At 38.3% G+C, this 16,674-nt stretch overlaps 2 protein-coding genes and 1 long non-coding RNA gene across 3 annotated transcripts in view; 2 read left to right on the top strand and 1 right to left on the bottom strand.

Annotated features, from left to right (window-relative positions):
• The window catches only part of LOC126378958 (uncharacterized), a 170,779-nt gene that overhangs the window by 54,965 nt on the left and 99,140 nt on the right, over window positions 1-16,674 (top strand). The window lies entirely within an intron of this gene.
• The window catches only part of LOC126379042 (uncharacterized), a 106,811-nt gene that overhangs the window by 74,877 nt on the left and 15,260 nt on the right, over window positions 1-16,674 (bottom strand). The gene's annotated exons all lie outside the window — the stretch shown is intronic.
• On the top strand, window positions 7,511-14,857 carry LOC126378848 (uncharacterized). Its single transcript, XM_050027311.1, has 5 exons — window positions 7,511-8,351; window positions 10,228-10,308; window positions 10,880-10,945; window positions 11,648-11,815; window positions 12,063-14,857. The coding sequence occupies exons 1-5, from the start codon at window positions 8,054-8,056 to the stop codon at window positions 13,601-13,603; spliced, it is 2,154 nt and encodes a 717-aa protein (XP_049883268.1). The 5' UTR covers window positions 7,511-8,053; the 3' UTR covers window positions 13,604-14,857.

The following is a 16,674-nucleotide window of genomic DNA, read 5'->3' as shown; positions in this document are numbered from 1 at the left end:
GAAGGTGATGTAACTTCTGTGATATAATTAATGTGGGGTATAACTTGCGTCACGATACAACGAAATATGGATGCCTGAATCTTACCATTATCAATCAATAATACTTTATTGCACAACAACATATATAAAGGACATAAACATACGAATAAAACATAAGCACAATAGGCGGCCTTATTGCTAAACAGCAATTTCTGCCAGGCAACCTTAGGGTGAAAGAAGATTATTCATTGGAGCACGGGCTGGTGCAATAAACATATAATGATACCAACATAACAAAAAAATAATAATAAATAATATATACTTATCTAAAGATATATAAATATATATTGGTTGGTTTGGACACGTTGAGCGGATGAAGGATAATAGAATTGCAAAAGCGGTATATAAAGCGAAAGTTGATGGTAGGGCTGGCAGAGGAAGACCGAGAAGGACTTACGATGATCAAATTGGAGATGTCCTTAGAAAAGGTTCAATACGATCTACTCTGAACCGGCGTGCGTGTATGAAGCGATTGATGAATGTGGAGGAAGCAAGAGAAGTGTGTCAGGATCGAAGCAAATGGAATTCTATAGTCTCTGCTTACCCCGGTGGGAAATAGGCGTGAGTTTATGTATGTGTATGTATATATATTTATGTATGCGTGTATATATGTGTGTATGTTTACATACACACATACAAATAGCCTATCTGCCTGCTTATGTTATTTGGTTCATTACTCGCAAAGTAGGAGTAGTCAAGCCACGAGCGCGGGACTCTAGCGCACCACCTGTAGTTTGAAATGATATTATGATACCACTGTTGCCACTGAGTATTTTGAGGTCAACTTAGGAAATTATTAGAGTTACAAGGGAACATAAGTTGATAACATTACTAATGAGGTGGAAAGATAAGTAATTGTCGAGACTGGTAGTCAGTTAGAGTAGCGTCTCATTTACTAGATTTAGAATGTTATTAGCAGGTATAGCGCTCGGGAAGTCTTATAGCATAAATTATTTCCGGAGTCCGGGATGATTCAACTGTTTCCGGAGATCGGGGTGATTTAACTCATGCCAGCTGCAGATATACCAGGCGATTCATCTGTTACCGGAGTCCGGGGTGATACAACTATTTCCGGAGACCGGGGTGATTCAACTCATGCCGGATGAGTTGAAACTCATGCCAGATATACCAGGCGATTCATCTGTTACCGGAGTCCGGGGTGATACAATTATTTCCGGAGATCGGGGTGATTCAACTCTTACTTGGTGATTGGCGCGAGTCGAGGCCATTACCTCTTCACATTGATATTAGAGAAGGAAATTAAGAAACGTTCATTATATAGGGACGCCACAGCAACAAATATAATACCAAACACGGAATAATATGTAACTTACAATCGGAACTTGTAATAAAACAAAAAAAAAAATACAAATAAAGAAAAAAAAAGTAAAGTATTTGTTATGTTATGTTAATACATTTACACAAGAGAGTACAAATAAATAGACAGTAGACATTAAGACAACAATTTGTCCATGGACTGGTCAACAATGGCGGTGGCGTCCTTTGTAAAAGGACCTCATTCCACTACTTAGAAATTATTTTAGAAAATAAAGTATACTTACTCAGCTTTAGGGAAAACAGCCCATGTGGTTTCTTGCTTCGTGGGATGCGGCGCGTGTGTAACTAACGAACGAAAGTACGAAACTGAAGATGCCGTTAAGATTCGTTGACCATAAACTAGATATTTATTTATTTATTTATTTATTCGTAGGGATAGTAACAGCTTTACATTTTAAGGTTACAGTACAAAGATGAAATTTATAAGCCAATTATAACTATCCTCGGTTTACAATTTGATGGAGGCGAACATATGTATTGATAAAAAATAAGAATACAAAAGCAAATTGTTTGATTAAAGAAACACCGATAAGAAGATATGCATATACACACATATATACATACATATACATATACAAAAATAATAATACATAAATAGTAATAAATAATAATACTGAATAATGTAATAATAATATAATAAAGTAACAAATATTATATTGTAGTGCTGTCGTATGAAGTGATTGTTATATTGTGTATTTGTGTCATGTTGCAATGGAATTGTATTGTAATGTATCGTTTTGCATTGCGTTAAATTGTATTGCATTGTGATGGTGTTGTGTTGTGTGTTGTGCGTTGTGTGTTGTGTGTTATGTGTTGTGTGTTGTTTTGTTGTGTGTTGTATTGTATTGTATCATATTGTATTGTACTGTTTGTATTGCATTACACTGCACTCCACCGTTCCGCGATGCACTGCTTCGCATTGCATTGTAAAAATTACTTATTGACCATCTGTGTTTATATGACGTTTTATTTTAGTTATAAATAGTTGTTTAGATCCAATAAAGGGATCAATGTCCCCTTCGGAATTAAAATGTTGATTATAGGTGTTTAAAACTCTGGTCATTACAGAGTTTCTACCATAATTAGTTGTATGAAATGGCGCGTGAAATAGGGCTGTATGCCTAGACCGACGCTTCGGTGTATTAAAAGTGACATTACCTAGAAGTTCAGTACAGTCGAGACGACCGCGGATAACGTCGAATAGCAGACCCATATCCAGTACGTCGCGACGTTGTTCCAGTGTAAGAAGACTGTGTGCCCGACAAACCTCATCATACGTGGCTTCACGGTTTATTTTCCTACATTTGAAGTTAAGGTGTTTAACGAATCTTTTCTGTATGCTTTCAATACGGTTTATATACACATGATATTGTGGAGACCAAATAGTACTGGCATACTCTAATATGCTACGAACATATGCGTAGTACACTATTTTAATAGTTATGGGACAAAAGAAAGGCTGACAGGTGCGGATAACAAAACCAAGGTTGCGATAGGCTTTATTGGTGATTGTGTCTATGTGAGTGGACATGAGCATTTTCGTGTCGAAGGTAACTCCCAAGTCCCGCACCACCTCGGTCCTCTGAATAACAACGCCGTTGAAGTGGTACGAGAAGTTTAAAGGTGTTATCTTCCGAGTAAAACTAATGCATTGACATTTGCCAATGTTGACAGAGATTCGGTTTTCAGAGTAGTAAGTGAATAAATTATTAAGATCTTCTTGCAATAGCCTACAGTCAGCAACACAGCGAGTCGTCATGTAGATTTTCTTATCATCGGCGTATAATAAGTGCTTGGCGTTTTTGATAGCGTAGTAAATGTCAAAAATATAGGCATTGTAAAAGAGAGGACCGAGGTGCGATCCCTGAGGAACTCCAGAAGGAATAGCGACCAAGTCCGATCTGTATCCACCAAGAACAACAATTTGGGAGCGGTTACTTAAGTAGGAGCGGACCCAACGCAAGAGATCTCCGTGAATACCTAGGCTTTCCAGTTTTTTAAGAAGTATTTTGTGGTCCACGCGGTCGAAAGCCTTCTCGAAATCCGTGTAGATCACGTCCACCTGTCCCCCACCCTCCATTTCACTAAGCACAAAGTTTGAAAATAAGGCAAGGTTTGATGTTGTGGAGCGTCCTCGAAGGAAGCCATGCTGGGTTTGAGGTATGCCCTTCACAATGAGGGAGTAAATTTGGTCATATATTAATTTTTCAAATAGCTTACTAATTGTATTTAAAATTGAAATTGGACGGTAGTTTTCTATCATGGACTTTGATCCCTTCTTATGTACTGGAACGATTTGGGCCCGCTTCCAAACAGCGGGAAAAACACACTCCTTAAGTGACCTACGAAACAATATAGTGACAGGTAATGAAAGACCATCGGCACACGAGGCAAGAAAAATCGGAGGGATTCCGTCACAGCCGGCTCCTTTGTTTCTGTCTAAAGAACGAAGTAGTTTTAAAATGATTTGTTCATTGACATTAATATATGATAAAATTTCGTTACAAGAATAGGTGCAAGTTGTTGATTGGTGGGCTTGATCAGCTGTAGTTGGAGATATAAAAACGTTTTCAAAGAAATTACTGAATGCTGAGCAGATATTATGACCATCGGTATAGCAAATATTTTTGTAAGTAAATTTCTTCGGATATGAGGATCCCCCCCTTTTAGACTTAGCATATTTCCAAAAATATTTCGGGGATTTTTTAATGAATTTTTCTGCGTTGCTACTGAACTTATTGAAACAGAGTTGTTGTAAACGATGCTGTCTCTCTCTCAGAAGGGAGAATTCATCGTAATCTCTAGGGTTGCCAAATTTTTTCCACCTCTTATGAATTTTCACCTTTTCACGGTCAACCTTTATCAGAGCCTGACTATACCAGTATGGATATGTGTTATTTTTATTTATTTTAGAGATAGGAACAAACTCAGCGAAACATCGTTGTAATTCGTTGTAAAATATATCTACAGCATCGTCAACTGTGTTACAATGTGTCAGCAATTCGGCCCATTCAATAGTCCTTAAGTAATCATTGATCTTGTCATAATCGCATTTGTAGAAATTGTACCGGGGTATATTATTTACTAAGATGGGAAAGATATGCAAATCCAAAACATCAATATCTAGTGAGGGGTGTGCAACATCCTCTTTAATAATCGGTTGCGAACAGCGATCTGAAGTGCATGGAAGATTGCTTAAACATAAATCAAGAAAATTACCTTTATAGTTACAAATTAAGTTGTATTGATTTAAACCTAGGAAAAATAATTCATCCAAAAATGATGTAGATGCGTCCGTTATTTCTTGAGAAGGTGATTTTTTTATACAATAGGTATTCGAGCTATTCCAAGTAATCCATGTTAAATTAAAGTCTCCGACCACAATAACATTATCAGAAGGAAAGCAGTCCATAATGTGTTGTATATTATTTTTTATAAGGTTTAGTCGGGTAGTAATGTCACTAGGATCCGGAGGGACATAGGCTGTTACTATATGTAAATTAGAAGAAGAGTGGAGTATTCGTGATGGGACAGACACACAAAGCGTCTCAGTAGCCGCGGAGCCCTTCCATTGTTTACATAACTCGGCTTCAAGTTCTCGCTTCGTGCAGATCATAACTCCACCGCCGCATGACTTATTTGTAACTACATTATTACGATCACAACGAAATATCTCATAGCGACCATCACAGAGCTCTGTGTTTAGGATATCATCCTGTAGCCATGTTTCATTAATCAGTATTACGTCATAGTCATGTAATAATATATTGTTATATAGTTGGAGACATTTGGTCCTTAGCCCACGAACATTTTGGTAATATATGTTCAGGTTTCTATCTTTGAGGTAACCAGTAGCCATTTATGATACGTAACAAACAGTCGTTTAGATTGAATAAAAGGTATGAAACGTTAGGATAAGTTGGCCAGATAAAATGTCCGAGTTGATTGAAACATAAAAAATGTGTGGATACAAAGCATTCACGGTTATGATTAAGATGGTAATTATGTATATTAGAAAATAAATATGTTATTCGCAGTAAATAGTATTTGCATATAAGCGTATGTCTATGTATAAATACTTGGGTTATATATTGCAGTATATATTCTTCTAGTAATTGAGTGCAGTCGCGGTTTAACAAGGGGAGTGTGAGTACAATGAGTTGTAAGTGTTCGTGTCGGAGTGTGTGTAGACATAGTAGGTAATGGACGTAAAGTTTTGAAGTTATAGTTAAAGTATAAGTATAAACATGAAGGTTATGTGTATTATATAATAGATATATGGATATAAGTGAGATGAGGCATGCATGTCTGTATATAAATAGTAAATAGTAAGGTTTATAACCTGAAACAATGGCATAAATATAAATAAATATGTACTTACTATGCATAGTGTATAATACATACATCAATAGCTGAAGGCTATGATTTATCGACATACTCGTAGTTGTAATAAATATATCAGTGTTGCCATTTATGCTTTTTAAATACGTTAAACACAATAGAAAAACACACAATATGATTATCACTTCACTATTTTTAAGTCTATGTAATCCCGTATGTGGATAGGTGGAGATGTGTCGTTTTTTCGGACGAATATTTTACCGTTGCGAATCCAGACATATTGGTAATTAGAAGTAGAAGCGGCTTCTCGTGTCTTCTTATGGAGCATTTTGTAAAATGGCGTTAAATGCTCATTTATGTAGATACGTTGTTGTTGTTGTTCTCCCGTGACAGACAGCCCAATATCTTGTATTGTTAGTCCTTTCTTCCTACGAATCGCCGATATAATAGTATCTTTGATGAGTTGATTTTTCAGTTTTACTATTATATTTTTAGGCAAGCGTGAGTTAGGTACTCGAGAAGGTACACGATGAATAGTGATAATGTCTTCCTTAGTCACTTGTACGCCTATGTATTCACAAATTAATAGTAGACACTGGGTAAGATTTTCAGTATTTTTCTCAGGAAGCCCTGAGATCTCAATATTATGTAGGCGTTCTCGTTGTTGCTGGATATTAAATTCACGTTGTAAATCGCATAATTGTTGTTTGCAGTGATTGAGTTCCTGTTCGGTATTCTTCAGGTTAGCGACGTCCTTAGAGATCGAATCAGTGTGGTTCCTAAGTTCATCGAAGGAATTAGAATGAAAGTTCAATGAATCCGTAAGGTCGGAAAGCTGCGACTTGAACTGATTATGTTCTTGAGTTAAATTATCAAGGGAGGTAGACATCGAGTTTACTTGAGTCTTTATTTCGGCTAATTCCGAGCTAATATTATGCATGTATTCATTGCTTGTTGTCTTAAAATCCTGTAAGAAGCTCCTCATTTCGGTCTTAAATTCTTCAAAATCCTGCTTTTGTACATGATCCGAGTCAGGTTGTTTACGTTTTCGTTTAGTGACTTGCGAATCCGAGGCGGTAGAATCATAGCCCGTGAGATCTTGTTGAGAGCCAGTGTAATTAGACCCCTCCCGCTGTTTAATAGGCGATTGGTGGTGGCTCATGATGACTGGTAACGCCACTGGTTAATATATAGTGAGGTGTGAGAAAAAAAATGCAGCCGTACTCTTCCCGCGGAGGTGCGCCGGAGTAGATTCAGCTTCAATGACGATATAAGGTTTTAAAACGCACGCGCAGTTTTACACAAAACTAAATTCACTGTTTGTACAAAACAAGGTTGAGAATAGAGCGATGTATTATTTTAGAAAAATATAAAATTGTTATAATCGGAAGCGCACGTCCGCCTCGATCGAAGGTCGCGGTAGATGTCGCGGTGAGATAGATCGCTACTTCCGGATAGGGTTGCCAGTGATGAATGTTGGTTGACAAACGTCCTCGCGGCGCTCGGCGCTCGCGACAGCCCGTGCTGGGATTCAAACCTGCGACCTCACAGTGAGAATCAAGCGTTCATGTATATGCTTCTTACTCTATTGTTTAAACCATGAATTTAATTTAAATACAAATATAAAAATAAATAAATAAAACACTACATGGTACTAAAATATTGAATTCCTTGATTCGTTGAATAAAAATCGCTCGACTCCAACATTACCATTTCCTAACGCACAACACTATGGCTGCACAGCATTGCCTTTGCCTTTCCCCCAAAAAAAAACAGAAGTCAGTCATAGCGATGGGTCGTTATCGGTTTTTGAGATAACGTAACGTAAGCGTTATGTGATTTCCAATAACTAGTTTCTTAACTAGTGATTTTTATAACTAGTTATTTTCACAACGTTCTGAAGCAAACGTGATAATTGTAACGTAAAATCGTTTGGTTAGGTAGCAGTATAACTTAATTCTTCTTCACGCACACGTAGTCATTACGAATATTGTAAAACCAGTGATTTTGCGTGAGTAGTGAAAGTAGCCAAACATCGACGCTATGCCTTAAACATAAGAGTGAATTCGATTTAACTTTATGGCGTTGTGATTAAAAGAGTTATTGAAGACTGATGCCTATTTCGATCGTTTAAATGGCGTTATGAATATCACTAGTTTTTGTTGTAGTGGAAAACGAGTGATCACTGTTCGAGCTCGTAACTGCATATATAACCAGTTATGGTTAATAACGCCCATCGCTAGTCAGTCAGAAACTTTTGCCGTCTACCTACCTCTCGCCTTTCGTTCGGAGTTGCTAAATTTAATATTGATTTCCATGAAAAGTTCGCTTAAAAATGACGAATTTGTTGGATATGTTGTTCGAGGAAATTGTTCCAGGTGATCAGTGTGAAGATGTAGATGTAACAATTCATAATTTGTATCTGGCGTGTTGTAAACTGCGCGGTTTATCGCGGGAGGAGCTTGAATCAAAATTGATGCTTGCTAAATTAAAGAGAGATAAGATTAGGGCTCTCAAAGCCGCATTTAGAAGTCAGACGAACCTTGCAAGGATGGAAATCCTCTTGGCGACCGAAGAATTGAAACTGGAATTGAAAAATTTGATTGCTGCGGCGAAGATGTCATATGATGATGGTAAGTTGGATAAGATATAATATAACCGCTATAATTGTTTAAAAAGGCAGACAAATTACTTGCTAAATGCAAACAATCTTGAATACTTACGTAATGAGCGACTTTCCAATCGACGTTCCCCAAACACACGATAGATGGCGTTGTTCACTTTTTGTGATAATTAGTTTAATTTTCTTATTATATCAAACTAATTGTTGCTTGATATTTATTTTTATTTTATGTATAGAAATATGCTTCTCTTGATTTTGATCAGAATAATAGGTGAAATAATTCTTTATTGCACAAATACTACATGTCTTCATAGTCCAAACGAAAAATACTATAGGTACATACATAAACTCAAGCCCATAATCCCTAATGGGGTGGGCAGAGCCACAAGTAATCAAAGACACCTTGCAGCCAGTGTTGATACGATGTCGTAAGGTGGATATGGTAAACACTATGGTGATAAGGGAGCCTATCGCCCATAATATTGGTCCATCATGTTAGAGGACACAATCCCCCTGTCGGTTTTTACGACATGCCTGGGAAGACAAGCAGCAGAACAGCATAGAACAATAATTGTCATCATTTGTACCTAAAAACAAAGATAAAAGATGCATATGTCTGGTATCCATGAAATTAGGTTAAACAAAGAAAAACCTGTACAGCGCCATCTATATTGATTTTGAGGAACGTACACTGAAAAGTCCCACATTAGGTACTTATTTCCAGTGCAATGAAGTAAACACTCGGGCCCGAGGTTGTGTTGCTTTATGAGTAAACATAGTGATTACATTCTCTTTGCAATCAAGCCTTTGTGAGGCTTAGTCTTTTTTTTACAGATCATATAAGATTTTTATTTGCTTATATATTTTAGATACTTAAATAAATGTAAGAAATATGTATTTTGAAGTCAGTCAATACCCACATTGGAGCAGCGTGGTTGAGTATACTCCATACCCCTTCCGGTTGATTGAGGGGAGGCCTGTGCCCAGCAGTGGGACGTATATAGGCTGTTTATGTTATATGTATTTTGAAGTGTATTCAGTCTATGTAATAAAGGGAATTTTGCTATTTATGTCATAAAATTTCAATCTGAAATGTAAACTTTTATACCAATATCTCACAATATCTGACCTGCATAGTCGAAAGTTGAAACCCAAACATACATAAACTCACGCCTATTTCCTACCGGGTAAAGCAGAGGTTATTGAATTCAGTTTCCTTCAATCCTGACATAAACACCACAAATAAATAATTTGAAAGAAAATAAAATAAAAATAGGCTTTATTCACCGATGTACAGTTTTACTTTACATAGGTTTATTATATGTAGTACTTATTCTAATCGGGCTGTCCTGAGACATAGGCCTCCTCCATCATGCGCCAATCTGCTCTACTTTGTGTGTATCGTCTCCACCCCTTAGGTAGGTCGGTAGGTAGGTAATTTGAAAGAATATAGAGGACCCAAATACAGGGTGTTAGTGCAGCATCATCCCCTGCAGTATTCGTTATGATGTCACTTACACCCCTTACAAGTACATACAGTAGCCATACAAGTAGGTGTGGGTGTTAGTGACACCGTAACGAATACTGAGGGGGATGATTCAGACCATGATTCAGAGTTGATATCAAGTGGAATTTCCTGTCGGAAAAATCATGAAAATTTTAGTGTTCTTTTTTAATTATTTTCCGTTCCATACTTTAGCGACGGAAAATCCACTGGATATCATCTCAGAATCATGGTCTGAATCATCCCCCTGAGTATTTGTTACGATGTCACTAACACAATAAATTAACAAGAGTTAGAATCTTTTTCGATTTAACTTTCTCTTTGTGAGTTTCCCAAGGCACGGGTGAGTGTTCTAAAAAAAAATTTAAAATATTGGTTTCAGAAGGAAGCTCGTCATCGCAACACTCCTCAAGCAGAAAGAGAATGCATGCTGGACGAGCTGACCGCAGCTCTCATGGCAATAGTGAGTCATACATATTAACATGTCATTCTTTTTTCACTGCACTGCGATCTACCATGGACTTTATCATGGTTTGTGGTTGTATTTATAAATTTAGGGGCGCAGTCCAGTAACTGCTATCCTCAAGGCAATGTTTTACCGGAATTCGATATCTATACAGGGTGTAAGTGATATCGTAACGAATACTGAGAGGGATGATTCAGCTCATTATTCTGAGTTAATATCAAGTGGAATTTTCCATCGCAAAAGTATAGAATTGAAAATAATTAAAAACTACTAAAAGATTTTGAAATCCACTTGATATTACCTCAAAATCATGGTCTGAATCATCCCCCTCAGTATTCGGTACGGTTTCACTTATACCTTGTATGTACCCTAAAATCTGTAGGTTTCAGGTTGTCCTGATAGCAATATTAAACATACACACATACATAAACTCACGCCTATTTCCCACCGAGGTAAGCAGAGACTATAGAATTCCATTTGCTTCGATCCTGACACACTTCAAATAGTAATATTAAAAAATAAATTAAAGGAAATTAAATTATATGCCTACTTTATTTGATTGTTTCAGGATACAAATCGTCCAGAAGCTGCAACGACTGGGAGAGAAGAGACATGAACGGGTTTGGAAATTTAGGTAACTTTAATATACAGAGTGTTAGTGACATCGTAACGAAATTTTCAGGGATGATTCAGATTAAGATTCTGAGATGATACCAAGTGGAATTTCCTGTCGGAAAATTCATGGCGTGTTTTGTTTTTTTAATTATTTTCAGTTCCATATTCATGCGACGGAAAATTCCACTTGATATCAACTCAGAATCATGGTCTGAATCATTCCTCAAAATTTTCGTTACGATGTCACTAACACCCTGTATTTGTAGCGGATCATCAAGATCTGAGATTATTACAAAAATAATTATATTCTTAAACCAAGATTCGTTTTACAGCGGGGGGTATAAAATATATATATTTATTTTTTCGTGACTTATTGTAGATTTGCCGCAGATGGCATTAACTACTTGGCCGGACAAATGGGAAGCGTTGAAGGCTCTCACCCGGTACAAAGTTTAAGACAACAGGCCTGAGGGTGCCCAGTTGGGCGCGAACCTCGGCTCAGGGCGTCGTCTGAGAGGAAAAAATATTTGAAAGACTTAATCGATCCGAGTGGGTCGATAGCGATAAACGCGGATTGAGCGATGTCGTCGACCACGCCGGTATCGGGGTCCTGAAGTGTTTGGTGTCACGAGCTGATTGGCTGCCTCTATGGCTATATATTTGTTATTTTATGTCTAGCGCTAAGGAGATGATGCCAATACGTCACCATATCCCCTTACAGGGTGCGCATCGGTCTCCTCACACAGTTCGGGATCAAAACTGTACATGAACGTGACTCCCGGCTTAAGTTCTACCCGATCCAGCGAGGGATCCTACAGCCATGATAAGCATGCAAACTCGAACAGGAACAACAGAAGAGTTGGAAGCCTCTCTGATATACCTAAGGAAGGTAAGGACCAGGGTTAAACTACATCTAGCCCATCGCACTTTCATATACTTCTATCCTTTTCTGTCATTCAGGTCCGTCATTTGCTAGAGCGAGAGAGAGAATGGACGAAGTGCTCGAGGCGACGGAACGAGCCTATTGCCATAACATTATTTCAATTGGGGAAGTTAAAGTTACATTCGTCGCAAGATGAACTAAGTACCCACACCTGACCTTTCTGTTATATCTAATATCATTCATTATATTGCAGATACTATTCAAAGTACGAGGATGTACGAGCGGCCTCCTCACTCCTCGGAAGAAGTAAATCGTCACAAGAAAACTGATGAAGAAAATCGGAATTCTATTCCAAGTTTTACGGAAGAAATCCATGATGGGAAGTCGAAATCCGTCCACCGTGACTTTGAGAACTCTAACGGTGATAGAGTATCTTACGCGAACTCTAATGTAGACAGAGTCTCTTATGCCAACTCTTATGAAGACAGAGTGTCTTATGTCAACTCTAACGGTGACAGAGTCTGTTATGCCAACACTAACGGCGACAAAGTCCCTTATACAAACTCTAACGGTGACAGAGTCTCTTTTGCCAACTCTAACGATGACAGAGTCCTTTATGCAAACTCTAACAGTGACAGAGTTTCTTGTACCAACTCTAACGGTGACAGAGTCCCTTATGCGAGTGCCAATACTCTGGAGAATGAAGATAACAGAAATAAAAATTATGATGATAGAGTGATTCCTGAAGAATTCCCGAGCACTGACACAACACGGGGTCCCGAGATCGTTAACGCGCCTATTGGAAAAGAGAACTTTGAAGAAGGCGTCGAAACCGTCAATTCAATCCACGAAGAGGATAAAGTTAGAATCAAAGACGAACACAATCAGGGTGGAACGGGCATAACAATAGCAATAGAAGACATAAGTGATACCGAACTTTCAAACGCAAGTGGCAAAGGAATATTCGATGAAGTAACAACCCTGACATTCCAACATTTCACACCGGAGTCTACCGAAGAAATCGACCATTATTGTGCTACGTGGAAGGACGTACAGGAAAAATATTTAAGATCCATCGCTGATGAGCATAAACCAACAAGAACGAATCCACAGCACACCGTTACAAGTCAAGAAAGGCGTCAAAGTAACATTCTGCCTAAACCCGAAGACTTAAGACAGACTCATTTTCCTGTACCGAACCCGGAAACTGCATTCCGCAGGAAATCAGCTGACAACAACATCATCAACGCTATTCCTCAAGCGAGTCAAACAAATAAACCCGTCCTCGACACAAAACTTGGTAAAAATGACAAATCGTATGTCAACAATGATTCTAATGCTAACTCCAATAGTGGCGAAAAGCGAAAGCGCCGAAGACATAGCACAAACAAACGAGAAGCTTCAAATTCTTCAATTGGCACCGATAACCGCAGAAGCAAGGAACCCATAAAATCTTCCAAAAACATTCAAACTGGCCTGTACACTACAAGAGATCTGAGACATGACTTGGAAAACCGTAATTGTGAAAATCTTAATAGAAAAAGAGACAGAAACCGCCAAAAACCGAAGGCTCTAAGTCTGAAAGAAGCCAATTCACGCCACGCGAGTGACAAGCCACAAGCCAACAACGAGCCAAGCGCAGTTTTGGAGATCAAGGACGAGACACGGCTGAAAGAACTCAACAGAACTTATGAAGCGGTGATGAGTTCAAAACAGATCAAGGTGGATAATGATTGTCATTCGCTCTCAAGTGCTGTAACGCTTTGCTGGCAAAAGCCACATCAAGCTTGTTAGAATTGTAACCAGTATTCTTAGATGTTCTCGACTCTTCCACGACTGCGTTTTCAGCTGAGGCGGCCTTAAGGCCTTCCTGTAACTCTGATTGCTCATTATTCTGAGTTAATATCAAGTGGATTTTTTTCCATCGCAAAAGTATACAATTGAAAATAATTTTAAAAAACCAAAAAATACATGGTTATTGCGACGGAAAATTCCACTTGATATTAATTCAGAATCATGGTCTGAATCATCCCCCTCAGTATTCGTTACGATGTCACTAACACCCTGTATGTGAGTCGAATGGAGGAAGTTTTGAGTTGACATCTTAGAATATGGATGTAATTGTACTGAACTTGTTCTGTTTAAAAAATTTAAGTACAAAAATGTTTTTAAACAAATTGTTTTATACTTTAATTATGAGAGTAAAGTCTGATTTGTTTGTGCCGTGGTAATCCAGTTGGTAGAACGCTTGCCTCTCACTTTGAGGTCGCAGGTTCGTATCCAGCACAGGCCTTAACCAATGACAGCCGAATTTGTTTGTTACCGAATTCATGTCATTATACTAAAATCAAACGCTCGCTGCCCGCGGTGCGCTAGAGATTGACGCGTGATGTGCTTTCCTTTTTATATTATAATGGCCCTGATTCCTGCAGACACCTAATTTTATTTTAAGTTATACCCGTCATTTTCTTATCCGCCGAAAAGGAAAGGGACGGATTGTCAACAAGTTAATTTTAAAACGAATGAATAACCCGCACGCATAAAATAGGTTATCCGATGACGTGCTGTCTACTTAACTCTGTCGGGTTATTGGCCGATGTAAAATTTTTAGACGGTTGTTTTAGATTTCCGCTTAAAATTGACGCTAAAATTTTGTGCCTGTCCATTACCCGTCCCTTTCTTTTTCGGCGGATAAGAAAATGACAGGTATAACTTAAAATAAAATTATATGGCGTCTGCACGAATTAGCACTAGTATACGGTTGTTCAGGGCACTACAATCATTTTTTTTTAAATCTTTTTTATAACATACCTATACACGTCTGCCTACCCTTTCGGGGTAACAGGCGAGATGCTGTTATTAATAATCATATAATCATGCACCTATGTTTTATTCTTTAACAAATAAAAGATTTTATTTACCTACGTAGTAAGTTCTTGCTTACTTAAATGAGTGATTTTTATAAAACTAAGTTACTACTTCAGTTATACCATGTCTTTCTGATTACATATAGTGAACAAATATTTGTGAAATCAATAAATATATGTACCTATATAATGTGTATTTATTGTCTTCAATCCAGCAGGATTCGTCGTATAAAAAAAACTCGTTTTTCAAACACCACATATTTGACGTTCACGCGCACTGTATAGAATTGAAAAATACATGATTTTTGCGACAGAAAAATCCACTTGATATTAACTCAGAATCGTGATGTGACATATCCCTTTCAGTAGTCGATACAATGTCACTAACACCGTGTATCTAAATATATAAAAGAAACTGACTGACTGACATATCAACGCACAGCCTAAACGGCTAAACGTAGGCACTTGAAATTTGGAAGGGACGTAGCTTAGGTACCGTAGAGGTGCACTAAGAAATGAATTCTCGAAATTCTTATAGTAAACTTAAAGCTTAGTTGCAACAGGATATTGCAGAATTCCCACGGGAACGGGAGTTAGTGGGAAAAAACATTTGTATGAAAAAATCTAAACTGCATAAGTTAGATGCTTGAAATTTGACATGCACTCCCACACACACAAAGATCTCTCTTTTATAACACGCCACGCGGACGAAGTCGCGGGCAAAAGCTAGTTTCTCATATAAAGGTGACCGGTGGTTGTGGCAGACTGGAGAAAATAGTTGATCGCTTCGCTTCCTCGTCGGGTATGAGACACAAGCCTTAAAGGAAATCAATCATTCTTAAACTGCGTACAGTCGTTAAACGAAATTGATTTTGCCGTTTTAAAATCTTAGTTAGCCGATACCTATTAAAATGGGCAACAACTCATTTCACGGGATTTTCGCTTTTTTATTCTGTTTTGAATGTAAGTGTTTATATCATACATACATACAATAATATATATTGCATACATAGGTAAAAAGTAGCATGGAGAGTATTTTATTGAGGACAGAAGAGGCAAGATGATTGGACACCTAATAAGACACGACGAATTCATTAAAAACATCATAGAAGGAAAGCTAGAAGGAAAGAGAGGAAGGGGAAGACCAAGAAGAGCTTACATGGAACAGATTAAAGAAAAGGTTAACGTCGTGTCTTATAGGGAAGTCAAGGAATTGGCCTTTGATAGACTGGAATGGAAAATGCTACACCGACAAGAGCGTGGCTCTTAAATTGATGATGATGACATAGGTACAATCAGAAACAAAGAAAGAAAAATATTTATTTCGCAAAAAATACATATTTACACTCCATGCTTCGGTGGGCACTTTAAGCCGTTGGTCCCGGCTATTAGCCGTAAAAACACCTCCACCAACTCGCAGTGGAGCAGCGTGGTGGACTATGTTCCATACCCCCTCCGGTTGATTGAGGGGAGGCCTGTGCCCAGCAGTGGGACGTATTAGGCTGTTTATGTTATGTATTTCTCAGTGATAGTGTTGTACCACGTCGCGGAGGCCGATATGGTGATCTATCTGGTGCCGCAGCGAAAGTATTTCGGGTTGGACAACGACGCGACAACCGTAAGTCTGCTTGATGGTAACAGCTAGGTATCAGGGTGTTAGTGAAATCGTAACGAATACTGAGGGGGATGATTTAGAGTTAATATCAAGTGGAATTTTAACTCTAGCTCCGTGGCCCAGTGGTTGAGCGTTGGGCTCACGATCCGGAGGACCCGGGTTCGAATCCCGGTGGGGACAAATCACAAAAATCACTTTGTGATCCCTAGTTTGGTTAGGACATTACAGGCTGATCACCTGATTGTCCAAAAAGTAAAAAGATCCGTGCTTCGGAAGGCACGTTAAGCCGTTGGTCCCGGTTATTACTTACTGATGTAAGTACGTAGTCGTTACATGAGTCATGTCAGGGGCCTATGGCGGCTCAGTAATAATCCTGACACCAG

This window comes from Pectinophora gossypiella, chromosome 27, assembly GCF_024362695.1.
Source record: "Pectinophora gossypiella chromosome 27, ilPecGoss1.1, whole genome shotgun sequence".
NCBI classification, from domain to species: Eukaryota; Metazoa; Arthropoda; class Insecta; order Lepidoptera; family Gelechiidae; genus Pectinophora; species Pectinophora gossypiella.
The sequence above is the reverse complement of the archived record's forward strand: the minus strand, read 5'-3'. Positions and strand labels throughout refer to the sequence as shown.

What these genes read in the sequence shown, in the direction of transcription:
- LOC126378848 (XM_050027311.1), top strand. Translation starts at nt 8,054, where the DNA reads ATGACGAATTTGTTGGATATGTTGTTCGAGGAAATTGTTCCAGGTGAT. An exon ending in GAAGATGTCATATGATGATG is followed by an intron (nt 8,352 to 10,227) that starts GTAAGTTGGATA and finishes TATTGGTTTCAG; the next exon opens with AAGGAAGCTCGTCATCGCAA. An exon ending in CCGCAGCTCTCATGGCAATA is followed by an intron (nt 10,309 to 10,879) that starts GTGAGTCATACA and finishes TGATTGTTTCAG; the next exon opens with GATACAAATCGTCCAGAAGC.